This window comes from Meleagris gallopavo, chromosome 1, assembly GCF_000146605.3.
Source record: "Meleagris gallopavo isolate NT-WF06-2002-E0010 breed Aviagen turkey brand Nicholas breeding stock chromosome 1, Turkey_5.1, whole genome shotgun sequence".
Taxonomy (NCBI): Eukaryota; Metazoa; Chordata; class Aves; order Galliformes; family Phasianidae; genus Meleagris; species Meleagris gallopavo.
Window position 1 is genome coordinate 187,302,356 of NC_015011.2, and position 25,764 is coordinate 187,328,119.

Sequence of the window (25,764 nt, forward strand, 5' to 3'; positions counted from 1 at the left end):
TCTAGTCTTCTACCATTCTATTCATGAAAACTCATTTTCCAAAGACCATATGGAAATGACTTTCCTTTCCTCTCTCTGGATGCCCCCATTTCTACCCACCTGGGCATGCTCATGGCAGCCCCTGTAACACTGCAGATGTGCAGCAGTGCTTCTTATTAATGCACAAGGACAGTCACAGAATCATAGAATCATTAAGGTTGGAAAGACTTCTAAGATCATCTAGTCCAACCTTCCACCTACCACCAATGTTGCCCATCTGGGGTGCCCAGGGAGGTGGTGGAGTCACCACCTCTGGAGATTCTCAAGGAAACATGGCACTGAGGGACATGGATTAGTGGGCATGATGGTAACAGCTCAGTGGTTGGGCTAGATGATCTTAGTGGTCTTTCCAGCCTTCATGATTCTGTGATTCTATGATTACTTCCCAAGCTTGATTTTCTTGTGATGATGGGCTCTTTTACAGACAATTTGAGTTTTCTTGGAAATCAGAACTTTGGTTGCTGGTATATCAAGCAGCAGTAATACAGTATCAAAAACAAGGGCAAAGATACTTTGAGCTCACTTCTGCCTAGTTTTATATAAGACTGTGAGTAGCAGTTGTACTGCATCGAAGCCTTATGTCATGAATGAGTGAAAGCAATGCTATAAAATCATAAGTTTAGACACGGACTGGAACATCCTTCCTTGTGATTCTTCTTTGAAATAACTTTATATGTGTGTATACAGATACGTGTTGGAATGTCTTATACCCCCTGTTCACAATGAACAAAAATGCCCTTTTCATACTGGTTGGCAAAGGTGCTGCACAGGTCGTCAGGCCACCCTTGAAGCTGTGACTTGAGCAAGTCAGTCAAATGCTTCTCAAACTGCAACTGGTGCAGTCTCACAATTTTTTCCTCTGTGTCCTCATGGCTTAGACTGAGGCTGGATGAACTCGAAGAGGTACATACACACAGGGATGAAAGAAACAAGTTGCATAATGAGATTGTTCAGGCAATCCCTTGAATAATGAAGCTAAAAGTAAGCTAAAAATAAGGTCTTCAGGAAAACATCTGCCTCCCACCTCTGGGATTCGTGTTTTCTTGTTTCCATGCTTTGTGTTCATCCAGAAGAGATGTGTGTCATCCACTACAGGGGCTACAGATTTTACTAACAGATCTTTTGAGTTAGCATAGCTCAGAGATTCAGCAGGTGGATTGTAGCAGTACCAGAACAGTGCAGTGATAAACAATAGCATGAATCCTGTGCTTCCTGTGTTCAGGAAATAGAATAATTTCCTAATAAGCAGTTTCAGATGGTAATTTTTACAATAAACTTGTATCACTGTATGTGCTTAGCTCCTAGATTCATCCTTTGTTAGGATGACAATCTCTTACCATAGTTTTGATCAACAGTATACTATTGCATCAAAAATCCAGTTTTGTGCAAAATCTACTTGGCGAGGTCTGGAGAGCCAACGGAAATTAATGTGTGGGGCCATTCTATAAACCGTTTCTCAGTGAGGCTGTTTTCACAGGAAGGTTTTTGCAAGGTGTGTGTGAGGAAGCCTGAATTTAGATCACAGTCATCTATGGCACAAAACCCAAAAAAATGCAAACAAATTAGACAGCAACGTAATCTTTACTGTGAAAGACTTAAGGTGATGATGACGATTATTATTATTATTTTAACGAGGAAGAACTGATGAAGTATATCTTCTTTCCAATTCTAAAACACAGCTAAATGAATTCCAGGGAGGGCAGAGAACAAGTCCACACATGGTGCTCTGGCAGCCAACAGTGAAGCTGGAGACACAGTAAATGAAATAAATAATGACTTTGTAATGTTACCAGATGCGTTACTGACACTATTGTGGCTGTGACAGAGTGAGGACAGAAGTGAGGAACTGTTTTTAGATAGGAATTAGACTGAGTGCTTTATCTGACAGAGTTGTAACTCCTAAGGTCTCATTTTTGCTGAAAAATGCATGGGAAAGGGGACTTAAGACATCAACTTGGATAACATGTAGTGTCCATAAAACACTTTGTTGTTATAGTATCTCTTGATTTACCCCCACTATGTCTTAATTCCTTCATGTCAGAGAGGTGCAGAAATTAACTGCCCATGCTTCCCTTACCACAGTTTGAAAAGATAAGGGTTACTCCTGCTAAGTGGAGTGCTTCAGTTCCAGAAGGAAATGTAGGACTGCAGAGATCCCAAGGGATCTGCATGCAGGAACAGATTTGAATCCACAATCAGGAGGTCAAAAACCAAAGCTTTGCTTTTTTGAAAACGGGGAAAAAGAGCTGGGAGATGGAATAAAGAGTATTGGAGAGGGCACTAGTTGTATTCCATGTATGTTGTCAGTCTGACAACCTGATATTGGAGTTTTTCTTTCACATAAAGTGTGTTTGAATACTAATGTTCAGAATGCCAAGACAAAGTGATGTGGTAGAGGGGATGAGTCACTGGGAGTCAGGACTTGGAGGGAAATGACAATTTTTCAAGTGAATCACAATAATTTGACAAAGGTTCATCAGTTTCCATTTTAAAAATGTGGCAGCAGGTCACATACTGGCTGATATAGTTCATTCCACCCCAAAGTGCTTCCATGTACCCTGACAGGGCACCATGTGGATATCCATACACATAAGATACAGCAGGGCAATTTCTTTAGAGATAAAGAAAGTAGTGACAGGCTTTGAAGGAAACCAAAGCATTGCAGTACAAAGTGTGATAAGCCAATGACCTAAGTTTTATGGTCTTTCAAACCAGCAGTGGTGATTAGATAACACGGTGAGGGTTATATCTCCTAATGTAGGTGTTTAATAAAGTTAGACATCTAAATTTAAGTTGGTCATTTTAGAATGTATTCACACAGACTGTGGAAAAAGAAACGTCTCTAGAATTGTTATCAGCTCCTACAACTTGCTACTGGATGTGCCTCTTTCTCTCCTTTGAGACGTTATCTAGCTGAGCATTACTCAGCCAACTTTTAGCTACGTAAAGGTAGTGAAGAAAATCCACTCTGCACTGCTTTTTCTTGGCTGGATTCCTGTACAAGCAGCAGCTCTCTGACCACCCTTTCCCTTCGTAGTAACAACTATTCTCCACCTTATCTCCCAAGCTGGATGTTTTTATAGCATCAGTGCCTATTAAAGCACTTCTGTCCCTCATTCCTAAATTAGCTACGATTTACTTTTGGATGCTACTCAAGTACTACTGGTAGAGTGTTCTAAATTCCTGTGGGATGAGGCAGGTTACACAAGCCTAGAGTTGCTGTGCCATGAAGAACAGACAGTAGAACTGACTCACCGTGTTGCTACTTGGGAGGATGTTATTGCAAATGGCTCCAACAGTTGTTTTGTTCGTGCTCCTTGCTAAATTTGTCTTTAGGCTGAACAGGTCATCCTAGAGAGGAGCATTGCACACAGCCACCAAGTGCTGTTAGGAAAGAGCAGTAAGAATGAACCGTCGGTTTTGAAGACAAAACTCAGTAACTTCATGTTTAACTTCAGTGACCCAGAGCAGCACAATTTCTTTAAAATCCTCTCAAAACCCAAGAAAGATGAGTAGTCCCTGAGGACCTGAATTTGAACATGATCCCAAAGTTTTCAACCATGATTCAACTGGGCGCATTTCATATAAAGTATCAGGTCTTGGAGTCTTGCCATGATCAACTTGTAATTTTTATCAATGAAAACTTGAGTTCTCACATGACAAAACAAGGCTCAGAAATGTGGTTTGCACTTTAAGAGGTTCAGTGGCAGAGAAAAAGAAAATAATCTTCAAAAAATATCTCAATGAAAAGCTTTTGCTTTCCAGCACAAGTCCCATCATACTGAGAGGCACAAAGAGAAACGTTTATGGGTCACCATGCTTTCCTGGTGTTCTGCTTAATCAAAACAATGAAATACAAAATAGATAGAACTCAGAGTGTTGCCTCATGCTGCAGAGCAGGTATAGGAAATAAGAACTGCATTCTCTACTCAAATCTGAAAGTAATATTGAGATTAATACCCTTATAAAAATGACTCTAGTCAAGGCAACCCACTCACCTCCCCTTAGGCTGCTCACATGCACATTCATGTTGGCTGAGGTCACTGATTTTATTCATCAAGTCCAATTTTTTTAATATTTCCTCAATGTAATAAGACATTAGAGAAGTAGTTTCTATAGCAACAGAAGTTGCTTAAAGATTTGCTAATGCTTTGCTGTGAGATGGCTGCAGATGTTCTAAATGGTTGGTCTCCTCACTGTTACCATCCACTAGAAAACTGATTTTCTGAGGTCCTTTTTGTATTGTTTCTTTGCACAAAATCCCTGGATATTCAAAGCGTTCATTTTGAGTTCCAAGACTTTATGGAGAGAAAGAGAGTTGGGAATCTTCATGCATTGCTCTTCAGAGTGTTGCTTAGTATCTCAGAAGAAATTTTGCTACTGGATGACTCCTTGATAGCTTCCAGAATCTGCAGTGAGAAGGCTTAAATTGCATAAGCAGTCTGTTCCTCAGATATTCTCAGTGTAACTGGTAGTTAGCAGGAGACTGCGAGCAATTAAAGAGTATCTTATGAAAATTTTCAATAGGCACCATTTAATATTTCTCCTTCCAGGTAACAGCCATAGGACGAGGGGATGACCTTCAGTTGCATCAGGGGAGGTTCAGGTTGGATAGTAAGAAACATCTCTTCTCAGAGTGGTGAGGCATTGGCACAGACTGCCCAGGGTGGGGGTGGTCACCATATCAGGAGGAGTTCAAGAACCGTGGAGGTGTGGCACTGAGGAACACGGTTAGTGGGCATGGTGGGGATGGGCTGACAGTTGGACTAGAGGATTTGAGAGGTCTTTTCCAACCTCAGTGATTCCATGACTGTATGATTTTGAGCTGTATAACACAGCCTGTCATAGGGTGCAGGAAAGAATTTGTCCTGTTCAGAGTCATAAAACCAATTGGAGCTGTTGAGCTGATCCTTTGCAAAATGGCACAAAGCCTAGGATTTTTCCATCCTAACATATGGCAAGTTGGAATTTCCCCATCTTAGTGTCTAGATCCTGTTGATTTACAAAGCTTGTTGGTGCCCTGGAAAATCCAAGCTTAAATCTATGTATCCAGGGTGGGAGGAGGGGTGTAACCACAACAGGGACATTGCACAGGGCTCTCTCTTGCTCATTCCAGCAAGACAAGAAGTTGCTGTCTTGCTGGCCAGTATGACTAGTCTTGTTTGTCCATCTGCCCAGAAAAGTTTCACTGCACTCTGACATTGCAGAGTGTGGAGTAAATGTATCTCCAAAAGTAAGATCTCACAATAATCACAGACCCATCTCAAAAGCAATTTTTAACCCCTCTGTGCTGTATCTCTTTCAGAAGAGGGGAGACCATATACTGAGCATGGCAGCCCATCTCTGGTGGTACCCAGGTGCTAGGATGATCCCCAGACAGCACAAGAGATAAGTTGAAGTTAGCCTTGGTCACGGTATTTCACGTTAACTGGGAAGAAAGCACCTGCTCTGGCATGATCATAGAATGATAGAATGGCCTGGGTTGAAAAGGACCACAATGATCATCCAGTTTCAACCCCCTGCTATGTGCAGGATCACCAACCACCAGACCAGGCTGCCTAGAGCCTTGAATGCTTCCAGGGATGGGGCATCCACAACCTCCTTAGGTAACCTGTTCCAGTGTGTTACCACCTCTGAGTGAAAAACTTCTTTCTAATATCTAACCTAAATGATCTGCCTTGTAGATATTAACTAGAGTGAGGTGTTGAGTTTGAATGGGACGTTTGTAAGGTGATGCTGCCTCTGCACTGCTGTCAGTCCCAGAGAGACTCAGGGCCCCAGTAGAGTGCAGCTATTGAAAGCTCTTCTGCAGGACTGCAGCCTGAGGGTTGCTAATAGGTGTGTTGCTCCTTCCCTCTGATCATCCAGTGCTTCTGTAGGAACTGATTATTTATGGCCCAGTTGGATTTTATTAGCAAAGCTTTCATGCAACGTAGTGTCACGCAAGTGCTGGAAGTATGTAGGTAAGGAGCAGTCTGAGTATTTCCCAATTTCCCAGTTTTTAGAGATTACACGCTTGCTCTGCTATTACTGGATAATTATGGCTGGTTTGCAGTAATTTCCTGCCTTTGGTCTATACGGATCACTAGCTCTCATTGCATGCTGGTTTGCAGTGAAGGCAAATGTGTTTCCAAAGCACAAAAACGTGACTGTGAAATCATACAACAATGTGCTCAGTTTCATGTAATCTTACAAGCAAGTTTTCTCATCTTTTCGTCATCTGCAGGTTAAGTGGGCACTTGGCTGTTTGTGCAGTGAAATTTGCTCTATTGCAGCATGGCAAAAAAGCATCTCCTATACTTTGAGAAGATCATTGCTAAATATACCAAAAGTATTTTCAAAAATACCAAAATATAATAAAGGAGAGCCATATAGGAAAAAAGGAGACAAACCCTTTAGCAGAGTCTGTTGTGATAGGACAAGGGAAAATGATTTCAAACGTAAAGAGGGGAGATATAGATTGGAAGAAGTCTTTTACAGTGAGGGTGGTGAGGCACTGGCACAGGTTGCACAGAGAGGTGATGATGCCCCATCCCTGGAGACACTCAAGGTCAGGCTGGACGGGTCTCTGAGCACCTGATGGAGCTGTAGGTATCCCTGTTCACTGCAGGGGGTTGGACCAGATGGCCTCTAATGGTCTCTTCCAACTCAAGTGATTCTATGATTCTATGATACCACTGAAAATTTGTTATAACGATAGTCCAAAAATGTGTACAATATGTACACATATATACAAACATATATATGGATATATTAAGAAGCCCCTCGTGTCCCTTGAGTAGGCAAATTATGAATACAACTAGTAGTTAGAGATTCTGTATTTCTAAGTGTGTGCAAGTTGGAAAGGATGTGATCCTGTTTGATGTTACCATGGTACATTTCTACTGTTACACTTTCATCTCAGCGCTTGAGTCTCTACTAGTGGCATTATCCCAGTAAAAGGTGTATATATTATTCTAGGTTGTGGAAATATCTTCATGCATTTTTAATAACCCCTTATCTTGCAGGTACGGTATGAATTGCCTAATCCAGTTTGAAGACTTTGCCAATGCTAACGCATTTCGTCTCCTCAACAAGTACCGCAACAGATACTGTACGTTCAATGATGATATTCAGGGTGAGTACAGTAGAAAAGTGCAAACTTCACCTTCTTATGAGGAAAGTGATGAAGATCACAGGAGTGTTTGTTACACATTACTCAGATGTGTGATAAGTTTTAGCATTTACACACAAGCATTAAAAAAAAGACAAAACCACAGCTGGTTAAGTTGAAAAATGAGTCTCCATTGCTTTTGATAATTTAGTTGTTCTCTGCAGCTATGTTGTTCTCTGGGGAAAATGGATCGTGTGCTTCAGGTTGTTAAGATAACTTCGAGAGTCCCATTAATTTTCTTATAATCTATCTAAAACAATACTGACATTCTAGCGGTTACACAAGCCTTCCAGTTTCCAGGTGGTCATTAGCTGATCCTGGCAACGTTCCTCTATTGTTATCCTCCCCATTACGTGCAGAAATGATAAGGTAAAACCAGTTTCTTTCCTGACTGTGGATGCTAATGCTGGGGTAATCTGAGAACATCCCTAGAGTGGTTAACACTGCTCTATCAGCACCAAAGAGCAACGACACCATCACAGCTGGGGTTAGAAGCAGCATCTCTCCCAGGCCAGGGGAGGCTCAGCTGTCAGCAGAATTGCTGAAGTGTGCAGAGACATGCAGGTGATTCATTGGTGGCATTCCTGCCTGTGCTCACTTTGCTTTAAACCACTGGAAGTTGTGTTTGCCCATCCAACAGAGACAGCATCTCCCAAGTGACTAGAAATAACCAGTTCTTCTGGGAGTGAGACTTGGATTGTGGGAATATGGTGTGGTGGGGTGTGTGTTCCCATTCAAAAACACTTTCATGAAGAGGGTTTAGAAGCAGAGTTTAAGCATTTCATAGAAGGTGAGGCATATATTCCTGTACAAGCAGATTTGCTAGTTTTTCTTGCTACCCAGAAAGGCTTTCAGTGGACAGAGAAGCACTGAGAAACAGAATACAGGGCATACATTTTTGAATGGAAGTTTTGAATGGAAGTGCCAGGAACTCAAACTTTCCAGGAGATGAACAGAGGAGCCCCAGAATATGAAGCAGACAGTGCAAAAGCTTATTTTGCATTAGTTGCTCTCTATGTGGGTGAAAGGGAACTCATCACTTAAAAGAAGCCAGGTGATGAGGCAGATCTGTGGGGCTGGATGTAGGTTTCTTGAGGGGACAGTAGGATTTTACATCTTACTAAAGCCCCTTGTGTTCTCAGATAAAGCATCTAGCTGGCACTGGTTTCACAGTAGGAGGTATGGAAAGAAATCTTTCTGATCCTTTGAGCTGACAAACGAGGAGTCAGGGGAAGCAAGGCACTGCTTGAGGCTTTTTTATTGAGCTGTCAGAAAGAAAAGGGAACACTGAGGCATGGTCAGGAATGAGTTTTGGGGGACCTTTAGGAAGGTAATACAACTTGGATCTGCTCAGTTAACTCTGCCTTGGAGTCATGTCAGACATTAATGGACTTGAATTTGGGATGAGTCTGTTTCACCCACACTAATATACCCCTCTGTATCCTTAGCTGATAAGAGAAAGTCAGCCAGTGCCCTTCTGTCTCTTACACCCTCCTGTTCTTTGTTTTTCCTTCAGGCTCTCTCTTTTCTAACATGTTGGTGTTTCATGACTTGTCAAACTTAAAAAAAAAAAAAAGTAAAAAAGTGGGAGACTTCAATGCAAACTGTGCTTTAAATGATTAATGAGAATTATGCAAAGCCTTGCATTTATTTTGCTCAAGTCAGACAGGAGCAGACCTCCTGAAGCCTGAATAATCCCAGCTTCTGAGCTGGCACTGTATATTTTGACTTAAAAACATCTCTTAGACACAAGCAATGCAAAGTAAATCAGGCCTGAGCTGTACTAATTGAAGTCCTCATCCATTGGTTTGTGGGACTCTAAATATATAGTGTGCCAACACCCACCCACAGAGGCAAGATGTGGGAAGAGAAGATAAATTACTCCACTTCATCTCCCTTAGGCCTCCTTCTTGCTGTCCCAGGGCCTTACACAAACAGAAAGCAGTTTAAAATATTAAAGCCTAATTTTTTTTATTTTGGGTCACACAAACGACCGGATTGCCAAATCTATCGTAACCCAGCAGAGTCAAAATGATTCAGACCCTTCCCAGCTCAACCCAACCCAAGCCTGCCTGATGCTGACTGGGACACCTGCCAGGTACCACAAATAGGGACGAGGTGATTGCTCTCATTCTGAAAGCCATTAGCCTGAGAGCTAGCAGGAGCTGGCCTGCAGTGCCTGCACACAAGGGCTCCCCATTAAGGAAGAGGCTCTCCTTCCTCTGTGGGGTGATGACATCAGTCCTTTCCCAGCTTTGCTTGGGTTCATGCAAGGGCCAACAGCTTCAATTTCAGCTATGTGGGAGAAAATTGATTGTCCCTTCTCCCTGTGAAGTACCAGGGCAGGCAGTGCAGCATGTGTGAAATTGGAGGGACATGAGACTGCCTTGAATCCTGCTCTTTGTGCTCCTTTTGTAACTTTGCTCCGCTAAATTGTGCCCAGCTCTAAACAGAAAGTAGGCAACTGAAAACAGAAGTGCCAAGCCCTGTGTACCCCTGAGGCATCCTCTGCTTTCCTACTTCATACAAGAAGTTAATAAAACCATTTAACAGTTCAATTTGGATTGCACTTCTAGACATCATCCAATCCAACCCCTCAAAGTTAGATCCAACTTTGGCTTTAGGTCAGGTTCACCCAGCCTGATGAGTTCCAGTATCTCCATGGATGGAGATTTGAGATTCCTGAACTATTCTATTCTATTCTATTCTATTCTATTCTATTCTATTCTATTCTATTCTATTCTATTATTTTTGAGCTACCTATTCCAAAGTTTATGTATCTTCATTGTGCATTTTTCCCCTAAAGTGCAGTTTCCCTAGGTGCAATTTGTGTTCATTGCTCCTCATCCTTTTGCTGTGCATTTCTAGAAGAATCTGAGCCAACCTTCTCTACATCCTTCCAGGAGGTGGATTTAGACAGAAATCAGATGCCCTCTTTTACTCTCTTCCAGCTTAATAAAACATGGTCACATTGATGGCCCTCCTCTGGACAGGGCTGATTGAGTGCAAGCAAGCATAAACTCTGTCTGGGAAAGTTCAAGTTAGATTTTAGAAAAAGTTTCTTTTCAGAGTGGTGAGGCACTGGCACGGGCTGCCCAGGTGGTGGAGTCACCGTCCCTGGAGGTGTTCAAGAACCATGGAGATGTGGCACTGAGGGACATGGTTGGTGGGCATGGTGTGCATGGGTTGATGGTTGGACCAGATGATTTTAGAGGTCTTTTCCAACCTTAATGTCCCTCCACAACTAGAGGGATCCATAAGCTGTGCACAGCAGTGACTTCTTCCCAGAGAACTTCTCAATCTTTTCCCATTTGTAGAAGCAATGGTTCCCCTTTGTTGTTGGAACACAGAATAAGAGAATGGCTTGGGTTGGAAGGGACCTCAAAGATCATCCACTTTCAACCCTTCTGCTGCAAGCAGGGTTGCCAACTACCAGATCAGGCATTAGATCAGGTTGCCCATCTAACCTGGTCTTGAATGTATGACTCCAAATATCTCTTAACCCACTAAGCACCCGTAGCATCAGCCTTCCAGGACCCTTCAGGCAGCAGTGCCTCAGCCTGGAGGAACATTGCTCACTACCGTAGCTGAGGTTGAGAACAGGCTGACTCCAGCACTGCAAATCTGAGCAACTTCAAAGATTTGGGCCCATTTTGCACATTTCCTTGTGTTTTGAGAAGCAGGGCTAGTTTTTGGCAAGGCAAAGACAAATTTCAGCAGATTAAAATGTCGCAGTATCTTACTTTGTTGTTTCAGCTGGCATGGAAAATGCATCAGTAATTATCACAGGAAACTATGGAGGGGGGAGCACAATAGAAAGGGAGCATTGGATGAAGTTTTGATGCAGAACAAAGCAGGCTGTGTCCTGCCAGGCAGCTCCAGAGCAGCACACTCCCCCCATGGGGGTTCACCCACTCTGAAGATAGACATGAAGATGTTCTCAGTCCTCTGGGGGCTCACCATTGCCAAGGCCTTTTGGACCTGCTGTGCTCTGCAGCAGAAGAGGCTCCTGTATCTTCCCTTGCTGCTACTACATTAACTATTCAAGGGCCAGCTCCAAGACTTGTGTCTGAATAACAAAACCATAGAATCATAGAATCACAAAGGTTGGAAAAGACCAGTTAGATAATCTCGTACAACCATCAGCTCATCACCACCATGCCCACTAACCACATCCCTCAGTGCCACATCTCCACAGTTCATGAACACCTCCACAGACAGTGACTCCACCACCTCCCTGGACAGCCTGTTTCAGTGTCTCACCATTCTTTCTCAGAAGAAATGTTTCCTACTATCCAACTTGAATCTCTCCTGGCGCAACTTAAGACCATTACCTCTCATCCTAAGGCCATTATCTCTCATCCCAAATCACTCACTGTCTGCAAAACAAGCCAGATCAGAACAGTCCAAACTCCTGGGTAGGAATGGACTTCAGTGCCTTGGGCTTTGAAGTGCAGGGCCCTAAAGATCTGGCCCTTATGTTACATTATTTTGAGGATTATGACTTTTCACCCTTACTACCTTCTCCAGAGATGTGGGTCGACAGTGTCCTAGATCTGTTCATGGAGGATGTGAATTATTTCCCTGAGCACTGATGCTTTGCATTTCACTGCTGTTCTCAATGACTTGCTCCATGCCATTTCTAGATTTATTTTCTTAATGTCTTACAGAGACCCTATGGGAGAAGGATAACAATAGCCAGCAGACACGAGGGTGAAGCATTGAGCTGCAAATGCTTCAACAGCTTTTTGCTTCAGCTTTGTTGTATTTGACTTTATTATGCATTTGGAGTGCATCTGGACAATCTCTGCTCTGCTTTCCGAAAACAAGCTGAATGTTCATGTGAACCAGGATTTGGAAAAGCTCTGTGCTTCCTCTGCATCCATAAATTTAAATATATTTTCTTGGCTGCCCTTCACTGGAGCTGTTGAATGGGTGTTTGCTGTTGCCTGGGCCCTAACACTTGGCATGGTTTTAATGGCAAGCAGGCAAGGGTAAAAATGGGAAGACAGGGCTGAATTTGGCCATCCTTTCCATCACTGCAATGCCATCCGGACGGATGCCAGAAGGAGAAATGGGCAGCAGTGTGGCTGCTTGCTGCTATCACTTAGGGATATGCTTTAGTGGTATGATGATGGGTTAATAGTTGACTACATAGAATCTATTACATTACCTTAGTGGTCTTTTCCAACCTTAATGATTCTATGATTCTATGATCACTTCTCCTGTTAGAATGCCTGGGTTCAGCCCAGAGGCCAAGCACATGATGCCTTGGCATCAGCACTTGGCAGCGCTTTTCTCATTGCACCTGTGCCACTTCTGTATGCTGCCCCTGCTCTGGAGGCAGGATAACATCACCAGGTGCTTCTGCCTTTTCCATCTCTGCTAAGCTGCGGAGCAAATCCTTTCCCTCCAATTTGCTCCAGTGCAGCTCCACTGACATCTATGGGGCTAGTTCTGCCTTACACTAGAACAAGCAGAAAATCAGCCTCAGGAGAGTGGTTCTCTAATGTTTACAATATTTTCAGCATGCCTGAGTGTCAGAGATAAATTCCTACTGTGAAAGCCATTTTCCTGAACGCACCACAGTTTCAGATGCTCTTTCCTTTGCTGGCCCTGTTTGTCTGGAGTCCCCAGAGAGATTCCCAAGGGCTGCTCGCTGGCCTGTGATATAGTGCAGATCACCCACTGAGCCTCACACAGACGGGATGCTTTGTGAGCATTTTCCTCTGTGTGCCCTTCTCTATCTCACATCACATACAGACCAGCCAAGCTGGCTCTTGCTAATTACTTGAGGAAGCAGTTTTCTGCAATAGCAGCATTCAATCTCTTTGAAAAACAGATTGACTGATGTGTTGAAGGGTACTTGGTTTTCTCTTGCCACAACTTGTAGTGACGGGGGGTTTTTTTCCACGTCTCGCTTTGTGGTCTTTTTGGAATTGAAGCACTGTGATTGTTTGGATATTAGGAAACATTTCTTCTCAGAAAGAGTGGTAAGGCACTGGCACAGGCTGCCCAGGGAGGTGGTGGAGTTCCTGGAGATGTTTTAAGACATGTGGAGATGTGGCACTGAGGGACATTGTTGATGGGCACGGTGGGGATGGGCTGATGGTTGGACTACATGATCTTAGAGGTCTTTTCCAACCTTAATGATTCAATGATTCTATGATTAGCCAACCCCTTATGCAAACCAGCTGTGCACTCGCCTGCATAGAGATGCTTCTATTGTTACATACTCAGAAATTGTAATTATCAAAGACAACTATTGAGCTGAGGCCAAGGTACTGTAACTTTGTTACTTGAGTAATGGGGCTGAGATGCAGTTCAGAAGATGTGGATGGACTGGAAGCATGATGCGGGGAGAGAGAGGGAGGATTAGGAAGAGCAGAGCTGAGGAGAGCCCTGCTGTTGGTCTCTCTGCAATGTATGCACAGAGGACAAGCAAAGGCACACCCTGTCCCACCAGGCTCTGCTCTGCAAAGCACACTGCTGAAACAGTGTCCACTGTACACCTTGCTTCTCAAATCCCTGCATGTAGCACCTTTAAAAGGACACTTTACTGTGAGGGTGGTGAGACACTGGAACAGGTTGCCCAGTGAGGTAGAGAATGCCTCCTCCCTGGAAGCACTCAAGGCCAGGCTGGATGGGGCTGTGAGCATCCTGGTCTAGAGGGAGGTGTCCCTGCCTATAGCAGGGGGTTGGAACTACATGATCTTAAAGGTCCCTTCCAACCCAAGCCATTTGATGATTCTTTGACACAGACTACCTTTCCTGGAAGTCCCACCAACATTTTCCTGCTGTTTTAAATGGTTTTGCCAACACCATTTGTCCCTTCTCAGCAATCACAGAATAGAAAGCAATTTTCCCTTTGTCAGAACCAAGAGAAACAAAATATTTCTCCAGTTATGCTTCTTTCTTTTAAATGCTTTCTTTTAAAGGCATCTGTTGCTGCTCACGCTTTGACCTGACACATTGCTGCATTCTGATTGTTCCACTCTTGGACCTTTTCCTCTGATCACCCACACAGCGATTAGGGGATTTCTCAAAGTGAGACTGGGATATAGTGTATGAGCATGCATGAGTGTGTTCACATCCTCATAGATATCTCAAGCTTGGTATTGCTGAGAATGTGGGGCCCTGAACTCTCCCCTCTTCTTTGCTGTTCAGTCTGCCAGAGTGGGTGATCTTGTCTCTGAAAACAGTGGGGGCACAGACACTGCTGGGATGCACTTAGTGAAGCACTGGCACAGGTTGCCTTGAGAGGTGGTGGATGCCCCGTCCTTGGAGACACCAAGGTCAGGCTGGATGGGGCTCTGAGCACCTGATGGAGCTGTAGGTGTCCCTGTTCATTGCAGAGGGTTGCACTATATGATCTTTAAGGGTCCCTTCCAATCCAAACGATTCTGAGACTTTAGCATGGGTCCAGCCCTGTTTCTTCAGGGAGTCCCACCTCTAGCAGTGGCATGGCAGAAGCTGAGCATTTCTGCTGGTGGCAGACCTCCAAAATCTGGAGAATGAGCACGGACACCCAGAAAAAAAGCAAAATCTAAGAACTATGCCATTATCTATTGTTCCTATCAATTCCTTGGCTGCTCACTGTTTTCTCCTGCAATCTTTCTACTTAGATGGCATGGCGTTTTACCAGGTGAATATGTCACTGTACACATGGCTTAATGAGGCAGGGAAAGCAAGAGGAAATTCCTCATGTACATCCTTCAGTTGTCTGAGTTGTTAATCGTTAATACTGAAGCAGCAGAGCACTCTGTGACTGGTTCCCTCCCCATCATCTCCTTTTTTTTTAACTGGACCCAGCTGGTCTAAGCCTGGAAATAAATTGTTTTCTGAGCTAACAAAAGGACCTCATCCTTAGTGCTGAAGCAAGTTTCAGTGAAAGAGGTTTAAGAAACCACAGACTGTAACATTAAACCACCAGATTAGTCCATTGTCCATTAGTCCATGTCTGAGGCATGGATGCTTGCAATGCCCTCACAAATAAGAGAGAACGCTGCTGCCATTCTGCACCTGGGTGCCTTGTGTGACACCATGGTGCCATCGTTTGCTACAAGGATGTGGCCATTGCCACCTCTGCTAAAGCAGAGTCACTGTTAGGTAGCAGCTATGACTCCTTTTTGGAGAACTGAACTCATCTGAGCTTTAAAAGCAAAACTGTGGTGAGATGACGGTATCGACAAAAACTTCTAGATTTTCTGTGCAGCTTAATGCAAAATTACTCATGTCAATAGAAATTACTTCTCCTCCAGAATAATTGTGCTCCCACTAGGTTTTGTGTTTACGTGGAAATAATGAGAGAGAATATCATTCCCCACCGCCGTGACATACCAGTAAATTTCTGCTTCAGCTGTGGCTGTGGCACTAAAGAAAAGGAGCAGGTAGAGCTCATTTTCTCGAATCTCAACAGATGCAGCAGCACCATCTGCTGGTTTCACTGCTCACGGTCATGCTTTGCTCCTGAGCTGCTCTCCTTTTGCTCCCAGGCTGCTGGCTGATTAAAAACCTGATTAAATGGCCAGGATCATAGGAGACACTGGAAGACTGGTGAAAGCAGGCTTCTTAGCCTAAAAGGCACCAGCAGTGCCTGAGGTCTCACTAGCCTGGGCCTTACTTGAATTCTTGTTGTGCTTCACCCGGGATAGGACATTAGATTAACACTACACATGAACACTACTACTTGGAAATACTAATTCTCAGAAGACATCTGCAAGGCAGGAGAATACTGGTTTCTCAGAGTCAAAGAGACGCTGAATCTCAGATAGAAAATAATGCCAAACACCCAAAGATTTAAGAGCACGGTTCCTTCCACAAGGTTTATAACAGCTATCAGTATCATCCTGGAGGTGTTCAGGGCCAGGTTGGATGGGGCCCTGGGCAGTCTGGACTAGTATTAAATGTGGAGGTTGGTGGCCCTGCCTGCTTGATGTTGGAGCTTGATGATCCTTGAGGTCCCTTCCAACTCAAACCATTCTGTGATTCTATCAGTAGGATGGGGAATCCCTTTGCTAAGATGACACTCACACAGTGTTTTCTCTTTTCAGGCACTGCTTCTGTTGCAGTCGCTGGCCTCTTTGCAGCTTTAAGGATCACAAAGAACAAGCTCTCTGACCATAAGTTTGTCTTCCAGGGAGCTGGAGAGGTAAGAATGTTCTTGAGTTTGTTCCTAAATACCATCTAAATTAATATTAAGTGAGAAATAAAGTCAACTAGGAAACACCCTACAAGGTTTGGCTTCCCAAAGACAAAGCACAGAAGCAGGATCTTTGTCACTGGTCAGGAGTGGGCCCACAGGTGGACTTTGCTGCTGCACAGAAGTTGTCAGCATTCAAGTGGCATGGATGCTCCAAGGCTGCCCATGTGTCAATAGGACATCCCTTATGAGGCAACGTGAGGCTGGCTTGAGCCCTCAGGGTTTGTATTTAAGGTAAACCAGACCCTCTTGAATGACATAGTCAAAAGGAATTAGACTTAAAGAACTGTAAGAACATGACCTCAATTTATGCAGTCAGTTGCATTGCCTCCAGGGCATAAGTCAGAGTGTCTGTCTGGTGCTTTGCACAAAGTGAGAGGAGGAAGAAAAACCTAAAGCTTGGACTGTGCACTTGGTTCAGGTCTCAACAGCTTCTCACTTGCAGGCCCATGGGCAATATGTGCCATTGTACACAGAGCAGAAATTCTTCCTGCTCTAAGCGGTGCTGGGGGGTGACCCAATACATCTTTTGTTTAAAATCTTCCCCCATAAGATGCTGATACCCCAATGAAATGATTATTTACTGTATTCCAGGCTGCAATGGGCATAGCTCACCTCATCCTCATGGCCATGGAAAAGGAAGGAATTTCACGAGCAGATGCCATCAAAAAATATGGATGGTGGACTCCAAGGGACTGATAGTCAAGGTAAATTCATCTCCAAAGCTATCTCCACTTCCTCAGCACCTCCTGCAAGCTAAAGAGAGGCGAGAGCAGGCAGACACCTTGAACCCTGCTCAGCTCTGGCACAGAGGCTGTTGTTTCACTGGTGTCAGCAGAGCTGTTCCTGCTCAGAGAGCTGGATCTCATGGTAACATGAGTAACATGGTAACATGGTAACAGCATGAGCAGCACTGGCTGTCCCAAAGGCAGCACTTTGCTATGGACCCCTGAAGTTGTAGGATGATGTCTCAGTGGCATCAATCTCAAGTAACGCTGGAACTTGTGCATGTCACTTATATGGGACATCACAACAGCTTGGTGATCCAGCCTGGACCAGCCCTGCTCTGCCCTCCCTAGCTCCTCATAGAGTCATTAAGGTTGGAAAAGACCACTAAGATCATCTTGTCCAACCATCAACCCATCACCACCATGCCCACTAACCTGTGTCCTTGGGGCACCTGCCCCCATCCCTGTTTGAAGAAGGGCAGGAAGGTGAAATGAACTGGTGAGTTACTCCAATATCTTTCTACCTATTGCCAGTACCCTAAAGTTCGATTCCTTCTTTTCCCTCACAGGGCAGGAGCCACCTGAACCATGAGAAAGAAATGTTTGCCCAGGACCATCCCAGTGTGAACACACTAGAAGAGGTTGTGCAGAAAGTGAAGCCGACAGCAATTATAGGTGGAGTTCCCTTAACATGACCTTTTCATGTCAATTCAATTTTTAGGAGAGTTCCTATCTTTCTTCCAGGGCCTCCTTTTGTTCTCAGAGTCAAAATGCAATGAGTTTATTGGGTTTCTTTTGCCCATAGTTGAATTCTCCACATCATTCCCTTCAGCCGTGGGATGGAGTCTTCCTCTCTGTTAAAGCCCTCCCAGATGAGCTGCAAATGGAGGTGCCACTGCATCAGAATTTGGGGCCCAGACAAGCAGGGCAGGATGAGGACAACAGGCAGCTCAGGCAGGACTTTGTGAGGCAAAGCACTGAGCCCAAGCACTGACACCACCTCCCTACCTGGAGGAGCAAAGGGGCTTCAGTTTGAGGCAGGTTTCTAATTTCTTCAGAGCATAACAAAGCAACATTTGCACCTGCATCTCTAGAAATGGATCCCGGCTCTCTCCCATGGTTCATTAAGTGATAAGAGGCATTCAAGAGGGATCAGTCCAATGCTCTGATGTCAGAAAGCACCAGCTCACTCTGCTGCTGTTGTTTTAGGTGTCGCAGCCATTGCAGGAGCTTTCACTGAGAAGATTTTGAAGGACATGGCAGCTTTCAACGAGAGGCCCATCGTGTTTGCCCTGAGCAACCCCACGAGTAAAGCAGAGTGCACAGCAGAGCAGTGCTATCGCCTCACTGAGGTACCAGGTCTCAGCACAGGGAGGATGGGTGCTCCAGGCATGCTGCTGATACCGTAGGGGGCATGGTGGGAGGACAAGTGGTAGTAAGTATAAGGGGAACAAAGAGAGGTTCAAGCTGGTCATAAAGAAAAACTGTCCACACTGTGAGGAGGAGGAGCAGGGGGCAGAGAGCTCATGTAGTCTGTGTCCTTGCAGATTTTCAAGTCCAGACTGGATAAAGCCCTGAGAACTATTCCAACCTCACAGCTGACCCTGCCATGAGTTTGGACTATAGATATCCTTAGTGTCCCTACCAGCCTGAATTACATTGTGAGCCTATCCATTGTGAGCCTATAAAGCTCACAATGACAAGATGCCCTCGTCTCTCAGACTGCTGTCCCCTGCACTTTGCCACCTTATCTGTTTGTGTAACAGCTCTGTCAGCCAACTCATGCTCAGTAGCACTGAAGAACTGTCACAAGAATTGATTTGGGGTGAGAGAGAAGGCCTTGTCTCATTCTCCCCTATGCCCCACTGCTACCTGCTGCTTCTTTGTCTCAGTGCTGCTGGCTGGGGTAGTTACACAGCCCCCAGATCTTCACTCCATACATAAGCCCTTCTGCTCCATAGATGGTTGATAGCAATAGGAAGAAAAATGCCTTCTCAGCAACTGCAGAGCACTTGCAGTTGGGCAGTGCAAACACCTGCTCAGTGCTCAGTGGCCTTGTTCATGACTTCATGTGTGGCTCTGGGGACCAGACCTTCCTAAGTATCAACGGCAGGGGATGGCTTTCCCAGAGATTTGTCTACCTGATTGCTGGAGTTTCTTGAGTATACACCATGGAGAGCAGCAGAAATATAAAATGGCTCTTCTGAATTTTCATGCCTCTTTCTCTCTCTTTGCTCAGGGCCGGGGTATATTTGCCAGTGGGAGTCCATTCTCAAAGGTTACCCTGCCCAATGGTCAGACCTTCTTCCCTGGCCAAGGAAACAACGCCTACGTCTTCCCAGGAGTGGCGCTGGGAGTCATAGCCTGTGGAGTCCGGCACATCTCTGATGACATCTTCCTCATCACAGCACAGGTTTCCAATGGGCTAATGACAACTTTTTAAAAAAGCTATAAGGGGCAATTCGAGAAATTGGCTTGGGGAAATTGCACAGCATCAGAAAAAAAGTCATTGTTATTCCTAGTCTCAAAAAAAGTTCATGCTTCTTTGTATCATGCATCTACAGGAGTGGCAGTAAAGTTCCCCTCATTACATTATTTACATTCCATCACCACAGCTGCTCCCCTTTCTAGGAGCTTTACCCAGGGAGTCTCCTCCTTGAAGATCTCCAAAAGCCACTGGGACACAGTCCTGAGCACTCTGCCCTGGGTATCCCTGCTGGAGCAGGTGTTGGAGCAGATGGCCTCCACAGACCCCTCTTCCAATCTCAATCAGTCTGTGATTCTGTTTATTACCTGTACTCTTGTACAGGTCAACCACAGGGGGTGGTTGAAAGGCTGCTCACCTTCCTCAATTGCACAGCATTTCTATCATCCTGGGCTCCAGTTTTAAGTCTATACTGAAGTGCATAAACACACATATTTTGAATAATTTTGCAGGTTACGTTGCTGCTTAGGTTTCAACCATGTATTGTATATTCCTAGCAAAAGTGGCACATGCTTGAGACCATCTATATAAACTGCCTTCCTCTTGTTTCTAGTCTATTGCTGCTGAGGTGACAGAGCAGAATCTTGCAGAGGGAAGACTCTATCCCCCCTTGAACAGCATCAGAGAGGTATCTTTCAAAATCGCTGTCAAAGTAAGTGCTCATTTATTTTCACTGTGATAAGGAGGGCAGGACCAGCCCTGGCATTGTTACTGTTTTGTGTATTCTTTAATCCATCTCATTCTGTAGCCTAAATCAATGTTTCTCAGGAGTTCTTCCAGACAGAATTACTGCTTTGATCTGTTCTTGATTCTGAATGCCTCACAGTTCTCAAATATCTCCTTTTTTGCTTGGAGCTGTGAGACTTCTCAGCACTTGAAAAATCAGGTTTAGGATTGACATCAAACATGTATCAAGTTGCCAGAAGATTCTGGCAACTCCTTTTGAATTTGATGGAGACTTAAGCACCTAAATATTCTTTCAGATCTAGGCTTGTTATCTAATGATGGGATTTATGCTCTGTGTACATCAAATTTATAACTCTCATTCAGGGGACACCCACTGAGAATCACATTGGCCTGCTAGGAGTTACTGAGAGATGCATATTGTAACTTGGGAGCTTAAGAGTACAAGTGGAGGTGGCTGAAGGGCTGCTCACCTTCCTCAATTGCACAACACAGGAGCTGCAAGCAGCTTGCATTCCCAAGGGATGAAGTGCAGCCAGCTTGGGAGTCAGAAGAATAATAAGCAAAACGGGATATGATTTTGAAGGGGGAAAAAAATGAAATTGGATGATGCAACCAGGGCTGAACAGTAGTTGGTTTCAACTTCATAATGTGTCAGTGTTATTTCATCAGCTCACGCTGCTTGTCTTTTTGCAGATTGTTAACTGGGCCTACAAGCATGGTCTTGCTTCTTGGTACCCTGAGCCAGCAGACAAAGAAGCCTTTGTGAAACAGCTTGTTTATAGTCCTGATTACGATTCCTTCGTTATGGATGATTACACGTGGCCTGCTGCAGCCATGCAGACACAAGATGTATAAGTTGTTGTGAGAACTGTTTCCTCATTTTTTCCATCGGTTCCCATGGTCCATATCACTGCTGATATAAAATGAATATTAGGCTTGAGGAATTATAAAAATAATTGAATCAAAGTACTTTTTTATTATTATTATTATTTGGCACTGCTTTTTCTTTGTGGGAGCATATCAAGAGGAGGCAAAATAGAGTCCACACTGAGAAGTCAGTACCCTGATGAGAGAGAGAGGCTATGCTTCCAGTCCATTCCAGTCTGCACTGCAGCTTTTGCCATCATTTAAAGCCCCACAGACACCATGAATATCGGTGTTCCCTCTCCAGATTTGAAAACACTACATTTAGTCTGTACAGAGGCAGGTACAAGAGGAAGCAGAATTTTCCAGGGAAGGTCAGAGGCAGAAAGTAATCATGTGGCTCATTTCCTCAACAAGAGATGCTCAATGACTTCTTATCAAAAAGAAGAATCTCACAGAGCACTGCTGTATCTTCCAGAACTTTGGTCAGCCAGGAACGATGTCACCATCTGTGGTCAGTCAACCCCAGCAAATGACCCACACGGCTGCTCACCTGTTCCCTTGCAGTGGAGTGGGTGAGAGAATCAGATGGGTAACAGTGAGAAAAGTTGCAGGTTGATAAGGCAATTCTCTAGTTACAGCAACAGCTGTGTGTACAGGCACAGCCAGGAGCCAACTCTTGTGTTCCTTGTTCTCTCAGTGTCTTCCTCTACCCCTGCTGCTCCCATCTTCTCCATAGTGTACCCAGAGTCTGAGGGACCCTTCCCCTCTGGCTCCTCCAAGTGCCTGCCAGGCAGCCAGGGGCTGCAGTACCAAACCTGTGTCCTTGGGAAAGATGACACAGCCAGAAATACACCGTGAGGAGGCATTTTTCTGCCAGATGTGGCTGAATCCATGGTCCTTGGCCTCTGCAAGAGGGCAGCCCTGGGTGAGAGCATGGCCAGGACGGGATTCTCTTGTCAGCAAAGGCAGCAAGTGGTTGGGCTGCCCATGCAGAAAACTTCCCACTGGTAGAGCTTGCTGGCTTTAGCATTAACCCATCTTTCGAAGCAGCAGAAGCTGCTCAGTGAGCACCTTTCACCTGGAAATCCCTGCCTAATTTGAAAAAATGATGTCTCTGAAGCATCTTCCATCACTGCCCGAAGCAATCTGCTGGCTCAGGTGCCCAGGGAACAGTAAGGATTCCGTCCAAACTCCAGGCCTAAGCCATCCCCTCAAGGAGCCTCCTGCCATCCCACCTCATTTGGACACTACAGCTGCCCAAATTCTTAGCAAGTGTCTGAGCCCAGGGGCCAGAGACCTGTCCCCAGAGGCGACATGCCTGACTGCCAGAGCCACGAGAAGAGGGGTGATCATGGAAAAGAAAACCCTTCTCTGTCCAGCAGAAGTCCATAACTGCCAGTATAGGCAGACCCAATTTTGTCTCCTGCTGGCAGAAGGCACTGTTTCCCTGTTTCCCTGCCAGGCCCCATCCTGTCAGAGAATCAAAGAACCATAGGAATGGTTTGGGTTGGAAGGAACCTTAAAGCTCCATCCCCGTTCTGTGGGCTGGTTGCCACCCACCAGATCAGGTTGGCCAGGGCCCATCCAACCTGGTCTTCCCTTCTCCAGGCTGAAGAAGCCCAGTTCCCTCAATCTTTTCTCATAGGAGAGGTTCTCCAGCCCTCTGGACTTAATGATCTCTGGAGGTCCCTTCCAACCCTACGATTCTGTGATTCTGTAATTCTGTAATTCTGGACCTGCTGTGACAGCAGGTTTATGCCTGTGCACAATCAATCTAAGATGACAATGTTTACAATCAGTCTAAGATGTGATCTCGGTGAATTAGTCACTTATTGAGGATCTGTATCAGCAAGGCATCATGGCATTAAGGTTTAAGCATCTCTGCACAGGTGCAAACTCAAGAGGCATCCCTGCTCATGGGGAAATGCTATCATGCAACTCAGCCAGCTCAGGAGCTTCCTGGGCTGCTCATTATTTATAGGGTAAGGTAACTGACTCATAGTCATGCTTGGTTTTTAGGTGCATGCTCAGTTGGCTCCCAGCTGTTGAAACAGGTGTCTGCTGAGTTCTTTCAGCCCCGTAGTATGAGGCAGATTTGTGGCTGCTGATCTGTCTTTGTGAGAGCGTTATCAGTACTGTTGCTGTGTCTCAGTGCATGGCCCTGTGTGCAAGGCCAAGCCACAGGAGGGAGTTGGGGGCATAAGGTGGGGGAGGACTCACCATCACAGGTCCTGACATGTGTCCCATCAGCTGCCATTGCTTTCTTGCCCCTCCAGCCAGTGCACAGGCAGGTCTGAAATGCTGCAGAAGCTCACAGCAGGCAGCCACAGATGCTTTGTGGTTCTCTACAGCTGCACTGAGCCACCTCTTCTGGTCTGAGAAGAGCAGGGCTCAGAGCAACATCAGTTCTGAGACCAGAGCGGGTTACACCAGGGCAGAGCTCAGGGTTGTGTCCATCAGCTCTTCAAAACCTCCAAGGACAGGGACCCCATACTCTCTGAAGGCACCCAGTCACAGTGCTGGCCTGTCCTAAGGGCAGAAAAGCTTTCCTGACAGTAGCTCTGAACCTTCCCTGTGCCTATCCTCTGTTGTCCATCCACTGTGCACCATGGCGCACCTGGCTCAGTCATTAAGCATCTTCTTAGAAACAGGGGGGTGTTGCTATAGAGTCCCCTCTCATCTTTGCATCTCTGTATGACACGGTCTCTTTTATGAAGCAGATACCACAGAAGCTGCAGTATTTGTGTATGTTTGCTACAAACCAGTTTTAATATATGGTGACACGGTAACAGGTGGAAAATGGGGCCAACTGAGTACTGCAAAAGAGAAAAGTGAATAGCTCTGGTTTGACCATTTGCAGTGGATCATTGGGTGTGCAGGGCTCACAGGGAGCCACTTGAGGGCTGTAGAGGACTTCTAACAGCAGTGTTTTTCTCATTGAGATGGACTGGTAGCAGTACATCACATTCTGTCTCAAATTTAAGCAGTGGCATTGAGCACTTCTTCCTGGATAAGAAAAAACTCCTGTAGAGTGACTCTCCTTCAAAATCTGAACTTGCTGCGTGGCTGCTCCATGGGATGCATTAACCAGTACAGCAGATCCGATCAGTCAGAGAAAAACACAAGCTGAATACCATGGGACTTGAAGCTACTGGCTGTTTGTGTTCTGTGCTCTAATCTAATGCAAGGATATTTGTAGCAGATCGCTTTGGATTTCTCTGTTCCCCTTTTTTCTAACAGCAACAGAACAAATCCTCTATCCCTCAGTTCTTCCTTTTCTCTTTCTTTGAAAAATAATGCTCTGACTTGAAACCAGTGATAAAAATGGCACAAAGTAATGTGGCAATGTTGATAACTATTTCAAGGATTGCTGCAGCACCCTAACGTGATGCTAAGCCTAGCAATTGATTGCTATCCAAAGGACCACTGCCAGGAAAAACCCTTTAGTTCTCTTTGTTCCCTCACTCCTGCTTAACAACATTGCATCCACTGGCCTGGATTAGTCAAGTAGTTTGCCCCATAAGATGACATACTCTTGCTTCCAGTACAGTGGCCATCCATCAGCCAAGCCAGCACGCAGCTTGCAGCCAGCAGCAGCTGCTCCCCAGCACCCAGGAGCCAGCCCACCACTCAACCAAGCAAAGGGTCCCTGAACAATGCAGCACAAATAAATTACATCAAGGTCAGAGTCATGCTCCTTTGGTGCTCCTTTTACTTTAACCTTGTGCCTGGTGTTTGTCAGCTGGCTCTATGTCCGTGGGGCTAATCTAACCTTTAAAGAAATGTGGATTGAAGTCTTTTAAGATGAAATTCAAGCTACCTAGCCATCACGCTGGTGCTTGGCATGTTCCTAAGCTGTCGCCCCAAATTAAACCTCTGTTCTTAAAGTCATTTTATGAGGCTTCTTCCTCACAAGCCTTGACTTCATGTGTAAATCATTTGCTTTGCTAGCACTTCAAGGGTGTGCTGACCTTTAAGTCCTGAGAGGAAAATCTTGATAAAATCACTAATTAATGACTGACTTTGAATCACTTGTCCCAGATAGGAGGATAAACAAAGAAGCTGAAGGTCTGGCTATTAGACAGGAAAGAAAGGTTTTTCTTTGTAGAGCAGGCTTGGCTGTTAAAATACCTAAAATGGTGGTAATTGATTTATATTCAATTATTTGAGTGCACAGAAGCAATTATGGCTAATCCTTAAAGCCTAGTTGTACTCTGAAGCGTTACTATGCTAAAAAAGATTCCATGTTAGTTACCTGCTGATGAGAAATGGTGGCAGGCGGATGGAATTTCACTTTTATTCATAATTGACACCAAATTTTGCTTATCTTTGCTTTTTATATATTGAGAACAAAAGAGATGTTTACTCCAGAGCTAACGAATTTAGCTGATGAACCAATGACGGGGAACTGGATCTGAAAGAAGGGAGGAGATTTGACCAGACTCTTCCAACACTGACTGGTAATATTTAAACACGATTTGCCTGCTCAACTCACAGTCATCCAGGCTGTTTGTATAACCAGAGGGAACAGCATGGAGCTGTGACAGGGGAGAGGCAGCTGGGGGTGAGGGAAAGGGTCTGCACCAGAGGGCGGTGGGCATGG

The 25,764-nt window shown here is 44.9% G+C and overlaps 1 protein-coding gene across 1 annotated transcript in view; it reads left to right on the forward strand.

Annotated features, from left to right (window-relative positions):
• ME3 (malic enzyme 3) overlaps positions 1 to 21,263 on the forward strand; it is a 49,896-nt gene extending 28,633 nt beyond the window's left edge. The window contains 9 exon segments of the mRNA XM_003203535.4: positions 7,047 to 7,156; positions 16,246 to 16,343; positions 16,989 to 17,064; positions 17,067 to 17,101; positions 17,692 to 17,797; positions 18,332 to 18,474; positions 19,362 to 19,535; positions 20,161 to 20,259; positions 20,988 to 21,263. Coding sequence (XP_003203583.2) covers positions 7,047 to 7,156; positions 16,246 to 16,343; positions 16,989 to 17,064; positions 17,067 to 17,101; positions 17,692 to 17,797; positions 18,332 to 18,474; positions 19,362 to 19,535; positions 20,161 to 20,259; positions 20,988 to 21,149 — 1,003 coding nt within the window. The 3' untranslated portion in view covers positions 21,150 to 21,263.
• The last annotated feature ends 4,501 nt before the right edge of the window (positions 21,264 to 25,764 follow it).